At 40.3% G+C, this 16,420-nt stretch overlaps 1 protein-coding gene across 1 annotated transcript in view; it reads right to left on the bottom strand.

Annotated features, from left to right (window-relative positions):
* Positions 1 to 16,420, bottom strand: part of DPM1 (dolichyl-phosphate mannosyltransferase subunit 1, catalytic) — a 35,519-nt gene that overhangs the window by 16,802 nt on the left and 2,297 nt on the right. The window contains exons 2-3 of the mRNA XM_007938311.2: positions 9,425 to 9,524; positions 1,935 to 1,968 (exon numbers count right to left, since the gene is read on the bottom strand). Of these exons, the coding sequence (XP_007936502.1) occupies positions 1,935 to 1,968; positions 9,425 to 9,524 (134 nt within the window). The remainder of the gene's footprint in view (positions 1 to 1,934; positions 1,969 to 9,424; positions 9,525 to 16,420) is intronic.

The raw sequence follows: 16,420 nt of genomic DNA, 5'->3' as shown, positions 1-16,420 counted from the left end.
TGTCTTCCTCTTGTGGGATTAGAGGAGGTCGGAAGATGTGGCCTCCTTGCCGTTTTTGCACTGCCTTTACCTCCTATTTCTAAACTAAAATTAAGTCCTATGGATTCTGTATCTAAAACATCTCTTGATTCTATTCTTTCGTCTCCACCTTAGTCCCATGTACCATCTTCTGGTACCTGGACCACCACCTAACAAGTCTCCCTGCTCCTACTCTCCAACATGCCAAGTTTATCTCCACAAAAGCTACCCAGAAAGCATCTCTTATACTGTCAGCTTGGCACACCAGAGTCTGCTCTGGTATTTGGGAACCAAGACACAGCTCACAGCTACTTTGCTACTTTATGCCTAATGGTTCCTCAGAGGCTTGGCAAGGAAGGGTAACTGGTCAGGAGCAGGATTTGGGGATTATCTGTATCCCTGCCCCAAAACCCTAACAGATCTCACTAGCAGGCTAAACTCTTCCAGCTTCTTTTGTCAAGTAGTGATTATCTGTCCACACTAGTTGTATCACTGGTAATTTTTAGCTGCTTTCATGGTAGTTCCTGGATCATTTCAACCCTAAAGAACCTTCTGGAGTCAGATTTTTTTAATCATTCAATAAGCTGATGGTTTGTAGGATAGCAGATGTTCAGCTTTTAAGAAATGTGCTTCCACCAAGCTCCCAAATTTTTGATTAAAATGATACCAATTTCTCAACATGAGCAACTGTGACCAGTAATCTAAAAAAAAAAACAAACTCACTGCTGTTGAGTCAGACCCAATTCAAAGCGACCCCTCCCTTGGGTTTCTGAGGCGGTATCACTATGGAAGTAGATTGCCCAACCTTCCTTCCAAGGAGTGGCTGGTGGGTTTGAACCTCCAGCCTTCTGGTTAGCAGTCAAATGCCTTAGGTGACCAGCAGCAGAAAAAAAAGGTACATCTATTCCTCACTTATCAACTATTTTGTTATCCAACACTTCACATTTACGACAACAGTAAAATATCTACTATCTGACTATTTTGCACATTAACAACACATGTTGGCAGTAATGAATGCTGAGGTATGAGAAAGTAACGCTGGCTGTGATGGTTGAAGTTGTGTGTCAACCTTGTTGGGCCACGATTCTCACTGGTTTGGCAATTACGGAATGATCTAAGTTGGCAGTTATGGAATGACAAAGCCATCCTCTGCTTCCACAATACACCAATATCTGTGTAATGACCTGGTCTTGGAACCTAACCATGCCGACAAGTGAGGAGTGGGCTTATTCAGACTGTCATCTCACAATTATTAGCTAAGATGGAGGGCTAGTCCAAAATGTTGGCCCTCAGCTCCAGAATTTCTCTGGCCCTTCCCAATTCTGTTCTGTGTTGCAGGGAACTGCATGTCCCAGATTCTCTTGTAAACCGGCTTCCTAACAACTTTAGCCGATGGAAACTACAGGGGGAAGATGCAGGGAGGGAGAAGGGGCAAAGTCTCTTACTGGGACTCCCCGCAGCAGTTGGTTATCTTTCATGGTTCTAATCTCTGCCGGGTATTCCTCACTCCAGGGTTACAACTCCCCTGGAATAGCCCCAGTTCCTGGGCTCCACAAACACCATCTCTTTCCATTGCTGCTCCTTCCCTAGGGGTGGCAGTGGCCTCCAGCTGTTACTAATCTCTGAGTAGTCTCACTATTCCATTTGGCTTCTCAGCAATTCCTTCACCTATGTAACCAGATTCCTGGTATTAAATTTCCTACACTGAAAAGGCTTATAGTAGTTTCTGTTTTCCCGAGTGGCCTGACTATTACAGGCAGCCTGGGTCAAACCATTTACATGTTATAAAGATCATTAAAAAGCATAGGTGGCTATATTTTGGCCCTGTTCCAAACTGGGAAACTATGCTAAGGCTATATAAGGCTAATCTTACCAAGGCAAGGAGCAGGCATGAGAGGGGATAAGGGTCTACTTACCTAGCCCCAACTTTTTCTCCCGAGGTCTTAGAAGCTGTAAGAACAAAGAAGAGCAGTTTAACACAAATCAACAACGCTATGACTAGCTTTAATTCATAGTGGCTACTCATATTAATCTAAATATAATTACACTTACATCTTAAAAAGAGAAAGCTCATTCATTATGCTTAACACATTTGATCAAACTAACATAAGCCTTTGTAACAAAACAAACACTTTTAACAGAACTTCTGAGGCCAAGTAATTACTGTAGGCCTACAGCAAAATATTAAGCTTTTTTTTCTGGTGTTATATATTTTTAAAAAAATATTTTTATATCTCTTACTTATCAACATAAACAATATCTACTGATTCCTTCTTAAGTAAAATGAAGAAATAACTAACTTATCCTATACCTTTCCAATTCACTTTACAATTTTAAACATGTATTCCACACCTTTCATCAACTCAGCATCTTGACCTTATGCTTGGATGACCTCATTTCATGTTCCTGGCCCAATGACAAGACTTTAGGACAGTATTACTAACCAGAAGATTCAATTATTTCTCTTTTGTCACAGTTTGTCAGTTAATCTTTCTGCTTCATATTTCGACTCTGACTTTATTGTTTAGCATTTCCTTTTTTGGCTGGAAGCTTTTAAAAGTAGAGAGCTGAGCTTCTGATTTGCTTGAGTTTATGAGATATGGGGCTCAAGCACTCACTAGTGATGATGGTTTGGTGAATTACCTGGCATGGCTCTTCTAGCCATGGTCTTTTGTCACTCCCATCAGATGAACTGGGTGGTACTATGTAAATATGAGATGCTTTGTGGCCCACCAAGGAAATGGTGCAGCTTGTCAGGAATGTCAATAAGGTATATGGCACCCTTGTGGGGGTGGGACCATGCAAATAAGGTGTATGGAACCTTTACATGGTGATTGGTCAGTTATGTCATCCCACTAGGCTTAAAATGAACCATTCATGAGGCAGAAAGGAGGGCTCTCACTGCCATCAAGAAAGATGAACTGGGAGTGGAGTGTGTTCTTGACCTGAGATGCCTGCACCAAGATGGCAGAGAGACAGTGGCAACAGACATGGCACAACCAAGAGACTGGCATGAGACACAGCAGTGGGCTTCCCAACTTACAGAGCAAGAATGCTGAGTGCCTTCCGGCAGGAAGCTTGCTGGCAGAGTGGAGTGCCTCTCTGAGCACTTTTTGGGAAAAACTAAAAGAGCTTTGTAACACCGGCCTGAGCGGAGGCAGAAGCCAAGGCCAGATAGAAGCGTGCCTATGGCATGGCTGAGAAGAAGCTGTCCTCATTAAAGAACTATACCGAGTTGTTTCTCATCCTGAATTTACAGCCCGCTACTTCCCTAATAAACCCTATAATCTAAGTGTTATCTGTGGGCTGTGTGTGGCCACTGCAACAAATTACTGAACCCAGCAGTGAAACAGAATGTTATGGGAGGGAGAGTTGGTGTCAGAATTGGCAAAAAGATTAGAGGGTGGCGGCATGTCTGGCCTTGGCTGCTGGTGCTGCCGGTGATTCTGTCTCTCCTCCTGAAGTCAGAGGAGGTCAGAGGACACTGCCCACACCCTTTGTGCAGTGACCCTATCTTGTCCTCTGTTGTCAGCATATAAGCATGTTGCCCCAGATAATCACTCTCTACGCAATTCTATCAAGATGGACTGATAGTCTACTACATGCAAGTTGCTATAGGTTGTGGGGAGAAACAAAGTGGACAAAATACATTCCTACCCTCTAAAAGCTTATACAGGAGAGAAACAGACATTCATACAATTATCTATAATTATTTTATTTGCTAAAAAAAGTCAAACAAGATGTGATCAGATCACAGCCAGGTTTTATTTGGTTTTGTCAACTTATTGATAAAACCAAACACCAAGCCCGCTGCCATCAAGTCGATTCCGACTCACAGAACCCTTACTGGGTTTCCAAGGTGGTAAATCTTTACTGAAGTAGATTGCCCAGTCTTCCTCCCACAGAGTGGGTGGTGAGTTTAAACCGCCAACCTCTGGTTAGCTTTCAAATGCCTTAGGCACTGAGACACCAGAGCTCCAACTTATTGATAGTTACTGATAACATATCTGCTATGTGACCTGAAAAAGCAAATCCTTTAAAAGTTCATCTGAGATTTCCTATAACCCTATGTTTAAGTTGTGTAAGTTTTTTTCTTTTTTTTTAAATAAAGGATAACTTTGAATGTTCATTTACATAAAAGTATAAACAAAATCCCAACTGATAGAATTTTACAGAGCAGTTTAAAAAAATGAGGTAATGTGATGATGATAGGAAAGCTCTCTAGATTATAGCTAAAAAGAGAAAGACACACGAAGATGCATTTATGTTTAATAAAAACCACCACTACATACTATGGGAGCTCTGGTAGTGTAGTGTCTAAGGCAACTGACTGCTAATCAGAAGGCTGGTGGTTCAAACTCACCAGCCACTCCTCGGAAGGAAGATGGGGCAATCTACTTCCATAGTGATACTGCCTTGGAAACCCAAGGATGGTTGTTATGAGTTGGGTCCAACTCGATGGCATATAACCACCACCACCACCACTACATACTACGTAGAGTCTAGAGGTGCCGATTCATCCATATATATGCACAGGAAAGGTCTGAGGGAACACCCTAAACTACTGACCAGGGTCTCCATTAGGAATGGGACTGGGATGAGGATCAGGAAATGCTCATCAATGGTAACTTCAACCGTGTTGGTAACACTTGCATTTTATAACAATAATAATAACAAAAAACCAAACTCACTGCTATCGAGTTAATTCTGACTCATAGCAACCCCTCCTTGGGTTTCCAAGGCAGTTACCTCTATGGAGATAGATTGCCCATTCTTGCTTCTGAGGAGTGGCTAGTAGGTTTGAACTGCCAGCCTTCTGGTTAGCAGTCAGTTGCCTTAGGGACATTTCTTAGGTACAAAAAGTTCATATTTCTAGCATCCTTTACTTTCAGACCCATAGTCCCATCCCTGCCCCCTTGTTTTGTCATCTCACATCAATCTGACTGCCATTTTCTATGTGAGACAGGACAGCACAGTAGGTAGGAGCATTAGCTGTGTGATCCTGGCTGTGTCAAAGGCACAAGAGAGCTGACCTCACACAGCTGTCATCAAGAATGAGCATGGGTTCATGTAAAGTTCTTAGAAGAATGCTGGCACATACTCTTCCCGGAACACTTACCATAGCGTGTAGAAAGCACCTGACTGCACGAGGTTTGATGAGAAACTTACTTTGTAAACAATTTTTATCATAAAAATCTTGAACAAAAGATGTAACTAACAAAAAAATTCCAAAGTGGTAAGTAAGTAAATGCATTTAAAAATAGAATAGAGACTGTACTACATACAGAGGTTTATAACCTGCTTTTTATACTTCCTACATCAAAGGCACAAACATCTTTAAGGGTCGTGAGAACCATGCTTGATGACATTTCAGAAAAATGGGACACTTTATGCTAGGATCAACAACAGTAATTGAGTGGACCCTTTTTACCATACTCTCAAAACCATTGGGTATTTTCACAGAAAATAAAGAAGATACTGAAAATAAATCTTCAGCTAAAAAAGGCTACTTATACTCTCCCATTGTGCAGCCAGAATGCTCCTGAGAAGTGAGGATGGTGAGACTTCGTCTCTTGAAACTGGTCATGTTATCAGGAGAGATGAGACCCTGCCGAAGGGTATCACAGTTGGTAGAAGGTCAGCAAAAAAGAGCAAGACCCTCAGTGAGGCAGACTGACACAGTGACTACCACAGGGGGTCAAGCATAACAAGGATTGTGAGGATGAAGGAAGACCAGGCAGTATTCCATTCTGTTGTATGTAGGCTCACTGTGAACCAAGACTGCCTCGATGGCACCTAACAACAATAATTTTCCAAGTTCATTTATCAGTGAGGCTCAATTTTTTAGTTGTTTTTTTGTCTACTGGCCATTTTAAGTTGTCTTATGAATTATCTGTTCCTGTTTATTTGTTGGAGGATAATCGTTTTTTGTTAGAGATAATATTTTGATTTTTAGGATAGACAAAACTTCAATGTTTTCACGTAGTCAAATCTTAAGAGATGTTAGGTTCGATGTTTCAAATATAAAGGGTTTATGTGTTAGAATAATTTTTTAAAATACTAAACTATAAAATAATGACAAAATGTAGGTAATGCAATCTGATTTCAGGTTGGGAGATGAAACAAACTACATAAATCAAACAAAACAGAAGCATTTGACAGGGAAAGGTTGAAGTCGCCACAATCTCAGATTTCAGCATTATTATCACTGTAAACAGCTTAGAATATGTGCCTCCAGTTCTCCTTTGGTTCTACTTCTGCCATTTATTAGCTGTGTAACCTTGGCAAGTGATTTAACTTCTTGCCTCAGCATCTTCCTCTACAAAGATGGGGAAAAAAAACCCACACATATTTATAATATATGTAAACAAAAACAAACAAAATATTTGGCTTTTTTTCAGAAACATTGTGACCAGTTTAGCGGTCAGATGACAAAACATCTGTACTGAATATTTCAAGTTATTCTAAGATGGTTTCAATAATCATTTTTCTCTATCTTTCCCCTCAACTGAACATACGTATGTCACTTACAAGCACTTAAGTTCCATTCCTGGCATTGCTTAAATTAAAAACAACAACAACAAAAAAAAACAGTCATTTTCTGGTTTAAGTGATTTAAAGATAAAAATCTGTGGGGGGAGGGGACATTAAAAAAAATTTGAGCCTCACTGATAAGTGAACAGGAGTTCTGGTGGTGCAGCGGGTAAGTCATTTGGTTGCTAACCAGAAGTTTACCTTGCTCCATGGGAGGAAGACGAGGCAATCTACTTCCATAAAGATTTAGAGCCTTGGAAACCCAATGGGGGTCACTATGAGTCAGAATCAACTCAATGGCAATGGGTTTGTTTTTATTTGGGTAACTGAACAGCTGTAAAATAAGACAGTACCTTTCTTAGCTGAAGATTTATATAAAATGAGTGAATAAGGAATTTGCATCTGCTACTAAAAGGAAATCAAAATAGTGAATGTTAATTTTTTTTTCATTATAATATAATTTAATTATAATATAATTTTATTGGGTTGATGGAGGAAACGGAACTCTTATGAACAACGCTGTTTTAGAATCTGGGAAAGTCAATCTAGAAGACGGCATTCCCTAAATCCAACCAATCAATTACACCTTAAGGCTGAAGTTCCATGACAAAATTATTCAAAATACTGTCAAGTCGATGTTCCCAGATTAAATACATATAGTATAACTCAGGGTATCCTATACATAATAAACGTAAATCAGTGGTCTTGCCCCTGGGCTCTTTAAAGAAAAATTGAGGAACTGGCAAAAAATCATCGGAAGCCTCTATTAGAATGCTCAAATTGTGTCCACTTCTGACCACCTTCTGGACAAGTCCCTGAGTGGTGCAAGTGAGTAATGTAATAGGATGCCAACCTCAAGGCTGGAGGTCTGAGTCTACCCAGAGGTGCTCCGCAAGAAAGGCCAGGCAGTCTACTTCTGAAAGGTTAGCCTCACGGAGCACAGCTCGACTGACCCACATGGAGTTAGCCTCAGTCAGAATCAACTGGATGACAACTAGATGGGTTTCCTGTATGTCAGAAGATTTTCTGAGAATGCTGATACCTTTGTGATTGATTATCTGCAAGACAGACTGAAAGAATCCATAGTACAGCACAGACTTACTACATATCCAAGTGGGAGCTCTGGGGGCGGAATGCCTAAAGCATTTGACTGCTAACCAGAAGGCTGCTGGTTCAAACCCACCAGCCACTCCTTGGAAGGAAGACTGGGCAATCTACTTCCGTAGTGATACTGCCTCAGGAACCCAAGGAGGGGTTGCTGAGTCAGATACGACTCGATGGCAGTGAGTTTTGTTTTTTTTTTTTTTTTATGTATCTAAGTAACACAGTTCCCTTATATGAAAATTAAGCTCCTCCCACTAGCCAAGATTTCTTCCAACCAACATTCACCTCTAAGAATATTAATAGAAGTTATTTCTATTATTGGGATTAATCATGAACATCTGGAGTAGGAAAAAAGAAAAAAGATTATTTGGACCTAGTGATTATTTTTTATGATGCTTCATTACCATTTCCTGACACGTAAATGTCAAAAAAGTTCTGGATTTGTCTACACCAGTGTTCTTGGTTTGGGGCAGAGCAGTTTACTGTGCTCCCAGAGGACTCTTGGCAATGTCCGGAGACATTTTTGGTTGCTGCACTGTGGAGAGGGGCTGCTACTGAGTAGAGGCAAGGGATGTGGCAAAACATGCAACAGTGCACAGGACCTCTCCTCACAACAAAGTCATCTAGGCCCTGAAATGTCAGTAGTACCAAGGCTGAGAAACCCCGAAAAGTCAGTAGTACCAGGGCTGAGAACCCCCCATCTGTACATACTACAAATCTACCCTATGTGTAGAATGTGTTTTCTAATCAAATCTGTACTTAATCACATGCTTTTGGTCCAAGAATTATCCAAAGTAGAACTCATAAGTATATTCAAACATTTATGAGTTAAACTGAGGTAAGCTTCTATGTTCTTAATAAATCCAAACCAGTGATTAAAAATAAAATTTACAAAGCCATCATAAAGTTAACTGTACATTTGCCTAGGTTATTTCTGTGTTACTTCAACAACCTGAAGATACAGGGGGAAAAGCAGGAGTCAGACAGTCAGAAGTCATTCTACTTCCACAACACTGTTATATAGACAAAAATAAAAACAAAAATGCTAAGTGCTCTGAAAAGTTATAAACAACAGGAGGATAAATAAAGTTCCAAAACATTTACCCACAAAAAAGGTACCATATTTGAATCTGAGTTTTAGGGTACAACACATTTTGATATGATGACTTTCTAACATGATGTGAAAACAAACAGCAATCATATCCAGATATAAGCTGTTAGTTGCTTAGAGAAAGAAAATGATGAAGATTAACAAAGACACACACTACTGTTTGCAACTTGGTTCCATGATATTCCCAGTCAATTCAGTATCGTGCTTTAATTGTACCCATCCAGAAAATTTATGAGACTCAGTCATAAAAAAAAATTCATATAAAGGTTCACTGTTGCCATAAATTACCAGTGACCCAATACACCAAAAGCATGTAAAACCTCAAGCAAAATGAAAATGAATGTAAACCAAGTCTATTCATAAAGTTGTTCTTCATCTTTTATGCTCCTAGACAAATAGTGGCTAAGGCACTTGACTGCTAACCTGAAGGCTGGTGGTTCAAACCCACCAGCCACTCCTCAGAAAGAAGGTTGGGCATTCCTACTTCCGTAGTGATACTGCCTCGGAAACCCAAGGAGGGGTCGCTATGAGTCGGGGCCGACTCGATGGCAAACAACAACAACAAGACAAATATATTAAAACATTGTTTATTTCTTGTATTTCCTGTACATAGAATAAACATAATTGATGAGACACAGAAAGGTTCATATAACTTACAATTTTGTCTGACCCGTAGATCTTCTCCAATTGTTCAGCAACTTCCCTTGTTCCATCTGGGCTTCCATCATCTATGACTATAATTTCATAGTTGATTCCACTACAATTTAAAAAAATTAAAAATTAAGTTTAACATTTGAAGACAGTGTTCTCAAACTCAAAAATAACAATTTTATGCAGAACACAATTTCAAATTCTCATGGACTTCAGACTTCCTGGAGCCATGAAGGCTGGATGAACTCCTGTTAACTATTGCCATGAAATAATCTTTACACCTTAAATCAAAAATATTCCCAAAAGTCTCCTTAAAACCAAACAACAGTTTAGCTGAACTAAGAAAATAGAATACCAGAAAGGTGTGTTTACCTACGTACGCTTTATGCACTATGCAAAGACAGTTGACTGTGACTGTATGGATCATAAAAAATTATCGATAATATTGGGAAGAACGGGAACTCCAGAACACTTAATTGTGCTCATGAAGAGCCTGTACACACAGACCAAGAGGCAGTTGCTTGAACAGAACAAGGGGATACTACGTGGTTTAAAATTGGGAAATATATGTGTCAGGGTTGTATCTTTTCCACCAAACGTATTCAATCTGTATGCCAAGCAAATAATCCAAGAAGCTAGTCTGTATCCAGAGAGGAGGAAGACTCACCAACAACCTGTGATAAGCAGATGACACGACCTTTCTTGCTGAAAGTGAAGAAGACCTGAAGCACTTGCCGATGAAGATCAAAGACTACAGCCACACTACGGATTACACCTCAACATAAAGAAAACAAAAATCCTCACAACTGGATCAGTAAGCAACATCATGATAAATGGAAAAAAGATTGGAGTTGTCAGGGATTTTAGCTGGATCTACAATCAACACCCATAGAAGCAGCAGTCAAGAAATCAGATGATGTACTGCACTAGGAAAGGTGCTTGGGTGGCACTGTGGTTAAAACATTCAGCTTCTAACCAAAGGTTGGTGGTTCGAACCCACAAACTGTTCCACAGGACAAAGATGAAGCAGTCTGCTTCCATAAAGATTCATAGCCTTGGAAATCCTGTGGGGCAGTTATACTCTGTCCTGTAGGGCTGCTATGAGTTGGATTTGACTTGATGGCAGTGGGCTTGGTTTGGGTATTGCATTGGACAAATCTGCTGAAAAAGACCTCTTTTAAAGGTTCAAAAAGCAAAGATGTCACTATGGAGACTAAGGTGCGCCTGACCCAAGCCACTGTCTTTTCAACAGCTTCATATGCATGTGAAAGCTGGACAATGAGTACAGACCACAGAAAAAATGATGCATTTGAATTATGGTGTTGGCAAAAAATATTGAAAATACCGTAGGCTACCAGAAGAATGAACAAATCTGTCTTGGAGGAAGTACAGATGAAATACCCTTTAGAAGCGAAGATAGTCAGACTTCCTCTCTAGTACTTTGGTGATGTTAGCAGGAGATGGACTATTTTTGGAGAAGGGTATCGTACTTGGTAAAGCAGAGGGTCAGCAAAAAAGGGCAGAGCCTCAACAGGATGGATTGACACAGTGGCTGCTACAATAGGCACAAGCATAGCAATGACTGTCAGGATGGCACATGGCTGGGCAGTTGTTTCCTTCTGTTCTACAGGCAGTCAGGATGGACTGAAATCAACTCAATGGCACCTAACAAGAACAACAACAGTAAAAAATAACTGCCGTGAGCACTGTGCTCTTTCAAGAACTATCTCTATGGGATCTAAGCGACAACAGCAACTGGAAAGGTTAGAAAGGAACCTTAGAGGGCAGTGAGGTTATGTTAATGGAGGAACAACTCAGAAAAGGAAGTGAAAATGGTCGCACATCTTGAAGAATGTAATCAATGGCACTAAATGGAACCGGTGCTCTGGTGGCTTAGTGCCTAAGGCACCGGACTGCTAACCAGAAGGCTGGCAGTTCATCCCCACCAGCCACTCCTGGGAAGGAAGGCTGGGCAATCTACTTCCGTAGTGATACCTCCTAGGCAACCCAAGGAGGGGTTGCTATGAGTTTGAGAGCTGACTTGACGGCACATAACAACAACAAATGGGGAAATGTTTGGATTGGTGTTTTGCTTTGTATTCTTAACAACAAGAAGATATAAAAAATAACAATTCTAAAATTGCTGATTCCTCACAAGTGGAAATTTATTGCCATATTAGTTGCTAAAGAAAACTTCAATTATCAAAGGAAATAAGAAATGCCAAGTATTTAGTACTTCACCCCAAAACTCGGCATGTTGCTAGAAAATGCTATTGTCAGATAGCTGATATCGAAATGCTCTCATAAAGAAAAGACACTCTAAAATACACGTGTATAATATACACTGATATATGGTGATAAAAAATTTTATTTAATAGCTCTGGAAATGAAATTGAACTATGAAACCTTAATATCAGATCTTAGTTATATATTTCAAAAGTACTAACAAAAAGTGACTCAAAATGGATTAAGTCACTCTAAGTAATTATTCTTTTAAATTTAATCCCAAATAGATTTCAATAGTAGCCAGGAATAAAATCTGATTTAATTTCATCCTATTTTAAAAAAGAACAAAAAACTTAGAATGGTGTCTTAAATCAATCTCCTAAAACACTATTTCAATAATTATCCTATCATCCCACAGTATCAAATGAAAAAGCACAGAACTACAAGAGATTTCACAGAACTACAAAATTAATGCATCTATTATTTTCTGGAATCCCTGGGCTGCACAGTTATGCGCTATTAATTCATGACTACCTATCTACCTGTATTTCCTGCCTCTGGGGTTTAGTGGGAAACAGTTACCCCACTTTTAGTGTGTGCTGCCATCTGTTGTTGTTAGGTGCTGTCCAGTCAGTTCTGACCCCTATGTACAATGTAACAAAACACTGCCAGGTCCTGCACCGCCTTCACAATCCTTGGTAGCTTGAGCCCATCATTGCAGCCACTGTGTCAATCCATCTCGTTGTGGGTTCTTACCACCCCCTTTTTTTTTTTTGCTGACCTTCTACTTTACCATCCATATACCCTTCTCCATGGACTGGTCCCTTCTGACAACGTGACCAAAGTAGGTGAGACAAAGTCTGGCCATTCTCACCTCTCCGGAGCATTCTGGCTGTGCTTCTTCTAGGAAAGATCTGTTCGTTCTACCGGCAGTTCATGGTGTACTCAGTATTCTTAGCCAACACTGTAATTCAAATGAAACATTTCTTCTCTAGTCTTCCTTATCCAAGGAACTCTGGTGGCACAGTGCCTAAGGCATTTTGACTGTTAACCAGAAAGGTGGAAGTTCAAACCCACCAGTTGTTCTGCAGAAAGAGGATGGGGCAATCTACTTCCATAAAATTTACCACCTTGGAAACCCAAAAGGGGTCATTATGAGTTGGAATCGACTTGATGGGAGTGAGTTTAGTTCTTTTTTTGGTTTTCTTTCATAGCCACTGTCCAATTTTCCCATGTATATGAAGCTATTGAAAAGACAATGGCTTGGGTCAGGCACACCTTAGTCTTCAAAGTGACATCTTTGTTTCTGAACACTTTGAAGAGGTCTTTTGCAGCAGATTTGCCAAATACAATACCCAAAGCAAATCCACCACCATCAAGTCAAATCCAACTCACAGCAACCCTACAGGGCAGAATATAACTGCCCCATAGGATTTACATAACAAAGAGCTCTGGTAGCCTAGTGCCTAAGGCACTTGACTGCTAACCAGAAGGCTGGCGATTCAAACCTACCAGCCACTCCTCCAAAAGAATGTTGGGCAATATACTTCCATAGTGGATACAGCCTCGGAAACCCAAGGAGGGGTCGCTATGAGTCAGTCCAACTTGATGGCACATAACAACAACAACTGGATTTTCAAGGCTGTAAACCTTTATGGAAGCAGACTGCCTCAACTTTCTTCCGTGGAGTGGCTGCTACGTTCAAACCACGAACCTTTTGGTTTGCAGCCGAATGTTTTAACCACAGTGCCACCCTAGTGCCTTTCCCGCTGCAATGTATCATCTGATTTCCAGACTGCGGCTTCCACAGGTGTTGACTGTGGATCCAATTAAAATCAAATCCCTGACAACTTCAATCTTTTCCCCACTTATTGTGATGTTCCTTACTGGACCAGTTATGGGATTTTTGTTTTATTTATGTTGAGCTATAATTCATATTGAAGACTATAGTCTTTGATCTTCATCAGTAAGTGTTTCTAGTCTTCTTCACTTTGTAAGCAAGACTGTGTCATCTGCATATTGCAAATTGTTAACTAGTCTTCCTCCAATCCTGATGCCGTGTTCTTCTACATATAGTCCAGCCTCTTGGATTATTTGCTCAGCATACAGATTGAATAAGTACAGTGAAAGGATCCAACCCTTGACACACACCCTTCCTGATATTAAACCATGCAGTATCCCCTTGTTCTATTTGAATGGCAGTCTCTTGGACTACGTACAGATTTCTCATAAGCACAATTAAGTGTCCTGGAATTCCCATTCTTTGCAATGTTATTCATAATTTGTTATGATCCACACAGATGAACGTCTTCGTATAGTCAATAAAACACAGGTAAACACCTTTCTGGTATTCTTTGCTGTTAGCCAAGATCCATCTGACGTCAACAATGATATCCCTCATTCCACATCCTCTTCTGAATCCAGCTTGAATTTCTGGAAGGTCCCTGTCAATACACTGCTGTAACCATTTTTGAATAATCTCGAGCAAAATTTCACTTGTGTGTGATATTATTAATGATACTGTTTGACAATTTCCACATCCTGTTGCATCACCTTTTTTTTCAGATGGGCACAAGCACCAATCTCTTCCAGTCAGTTGGCCAGGTATCTTTCTTTCAAATTTTTTGGCATAAATGAGTAAGTGCCTCTAGCACTGTATCTGTTTGCTAAAACATTTCAATGGGTATTCTGTCAATGCCTGGAGCCCTGCTTTTGCCAATTCCTTCAGTGCAGCTTAGACTTCTTCCTTCAATACCACTGATTCTTGGTCACATGCTACCTCCTGAAATTGCTGAACACTGATCAGTTCTTTTTGGCACAGTAATTGTGTTTTCATTCCATCTTATTTTGATACTTCCTGCATTGTTCAATATTTTACCTATTGAATCCTTCAATATTGCAATTTGAGGCTTGAGTATTTTCTTCAGTTCTTTCAGCTTGAGAAATGCTAACGGTGCTCTTCCCTTTGCATCTTCTACCTCATCTCTGCACATCTCGTTACATGTAACACTTTACTTTGTCTTCTGGAGCTGCCCTTTGAAATCTTCTGTTCAGCTCCCACGTCATCATTTCTTCCATTCATTTTAACTCCTCTCCATTTACGTTTCAGAGTCTCTTCTGACATCCTTTTTTTTAAATTGTGACTTGGGTGCAAATTTACAAAGGAGATTAGTTTTACTCTCAACAAACAGTTCATGCACATTTGGTTTCATGGCCCCAATTACAATCCCAATAAAAAACTCTCCTCCAATCTCCCCCTCGTAACTACTCTTTTCCTTTGCCCTTCTTATCTACGAACTCTTCTGTCCAGCTTTCCCTCTATGCAAATGCTGCCCTTCTGATGTCTCATGGTTAACTGAACTAAAGGGTACATCTCCCTAGGGTGGGTAGGTGTATCTCCTTGGGGTAGGTGTTCTGCTGTAGGTCTTTCTACTGTTTGGTTAAGAGCTAATCCACAGAAGTGAGTCCAGTTTCAGGACTGAAGGATAACCTGGGGCCATAGTCTTGGGGGTTCCATTAGTCTCTATCCAACCAGTAATTCTGATCATTTTTGTTCTAACATCCAGTTTGGTCTTTTCCTTGCTTCCTGTCTTTTTAATTACGTTTTGTTTTCTTCAGGTATGATGTTCTTGACATCATCCCATAACTTGCCTGGCCTTCAGTCATTAGCGGTCAGTGCATTAAATCTATTCTTCAAATGGTCTCTGAATTTAGGTGGGATACAATTAAGGTCTTATTTTGGCTGTCATGGACTTGTTTTAATTTTCGTCAGCTTCAACTTGAACTTGCATATGAGCAACTGATGGTCTGTTCAACAGTCAGTTCCTGGCCTTGTTCTGACTGATGATACTGAGCTCCACTACCTCTTTCCACAGATGCAGTTGATTTGATTTCTGTGTGTTCCATCTGGTGAGGTCCATGTATATAGCTGTCATTTATACTGCCATCTAGTGAGGGCCTACATTACTTCATGAATCTAAAGAAATGGGCCTCATCCCACCAACTCCAGCACCAGAAATCTCTTGGGACATATGTATCCCACTAATTGTATCAAAATGTATATTATCTAAAAAAAAATTTTCCCTCTCATTCAAATTCCTTTCATTACCAAAAACACATGGGTTGAACAAAAAATTGAAAGCAGAAAATAATTCAGTCTTGAAAAGGTTAAGTCAAGGTTGGTAGTTCGAACCCATCCAAAGGCACGTAGGAAAAAAGGCTTCTAAAAGGTAACAGCCTTGAAAACCTGATGGAGTGCAGTTCTATTCTGCACATGTGTGGTTGCCATGAGTCAGAATCAACTTGATGGCAACTGCAGTTTGCTTTCTTACTTTCCAATAACTTCACGTGATCATTTCTACTCTAAGAGTGCCAGCAAACACTACCTGTTGTTGTTGTTGTTGTTATGTGCCGTTGAGTCAGACCTGACTCATAGCGACCCCTCCTTGGGTTTCCCAGGCAGTATCACCATGGAAGTAGATTGCCCCATCTTCCTTCCAAGGAGTGGCTGGTGGGTTTGAACCGCCAGCCTTTTGGTTAGCAGTCAAGTGCCTTAGGCACTACGCTACCACAGCTCCTGAACACTACCTGGTAGATTAATATTACACAGATATACATCTGATCGCCATCATTATGGCTAATTTAAAAAAGGGGAGGCAATCTTTTTGTTAACTTTTATCAGGAAACTTGAGGGGAAAGAAAAAAGGCATAGCCACACCACACAATACAGCATTTTGTTTTCTCTTGGTCCTACTTTAAGAAACATATACAAGAAAC

The sequence above is a fragment of the Orycteropus afer genome, unplaced genomic scaffold (genome assembly GCF_000298275.1).
Source record: "Orycteropus afer afer isolate SDZICR_OR568_19922 unplaced genomic scaffold, OryAfe1.0 scaffold00049, whole genome shotgun sequence".
Lineage (NCBI taxonomy): Eukaryota > Metazoa > Chordata > Mammalia > Tubulidentata > Orycteropodidae > Orycteropus > Orycteropus afer.
This window is presented reverse-complemented; position numbering and strand designations above follow the sequence as displayed.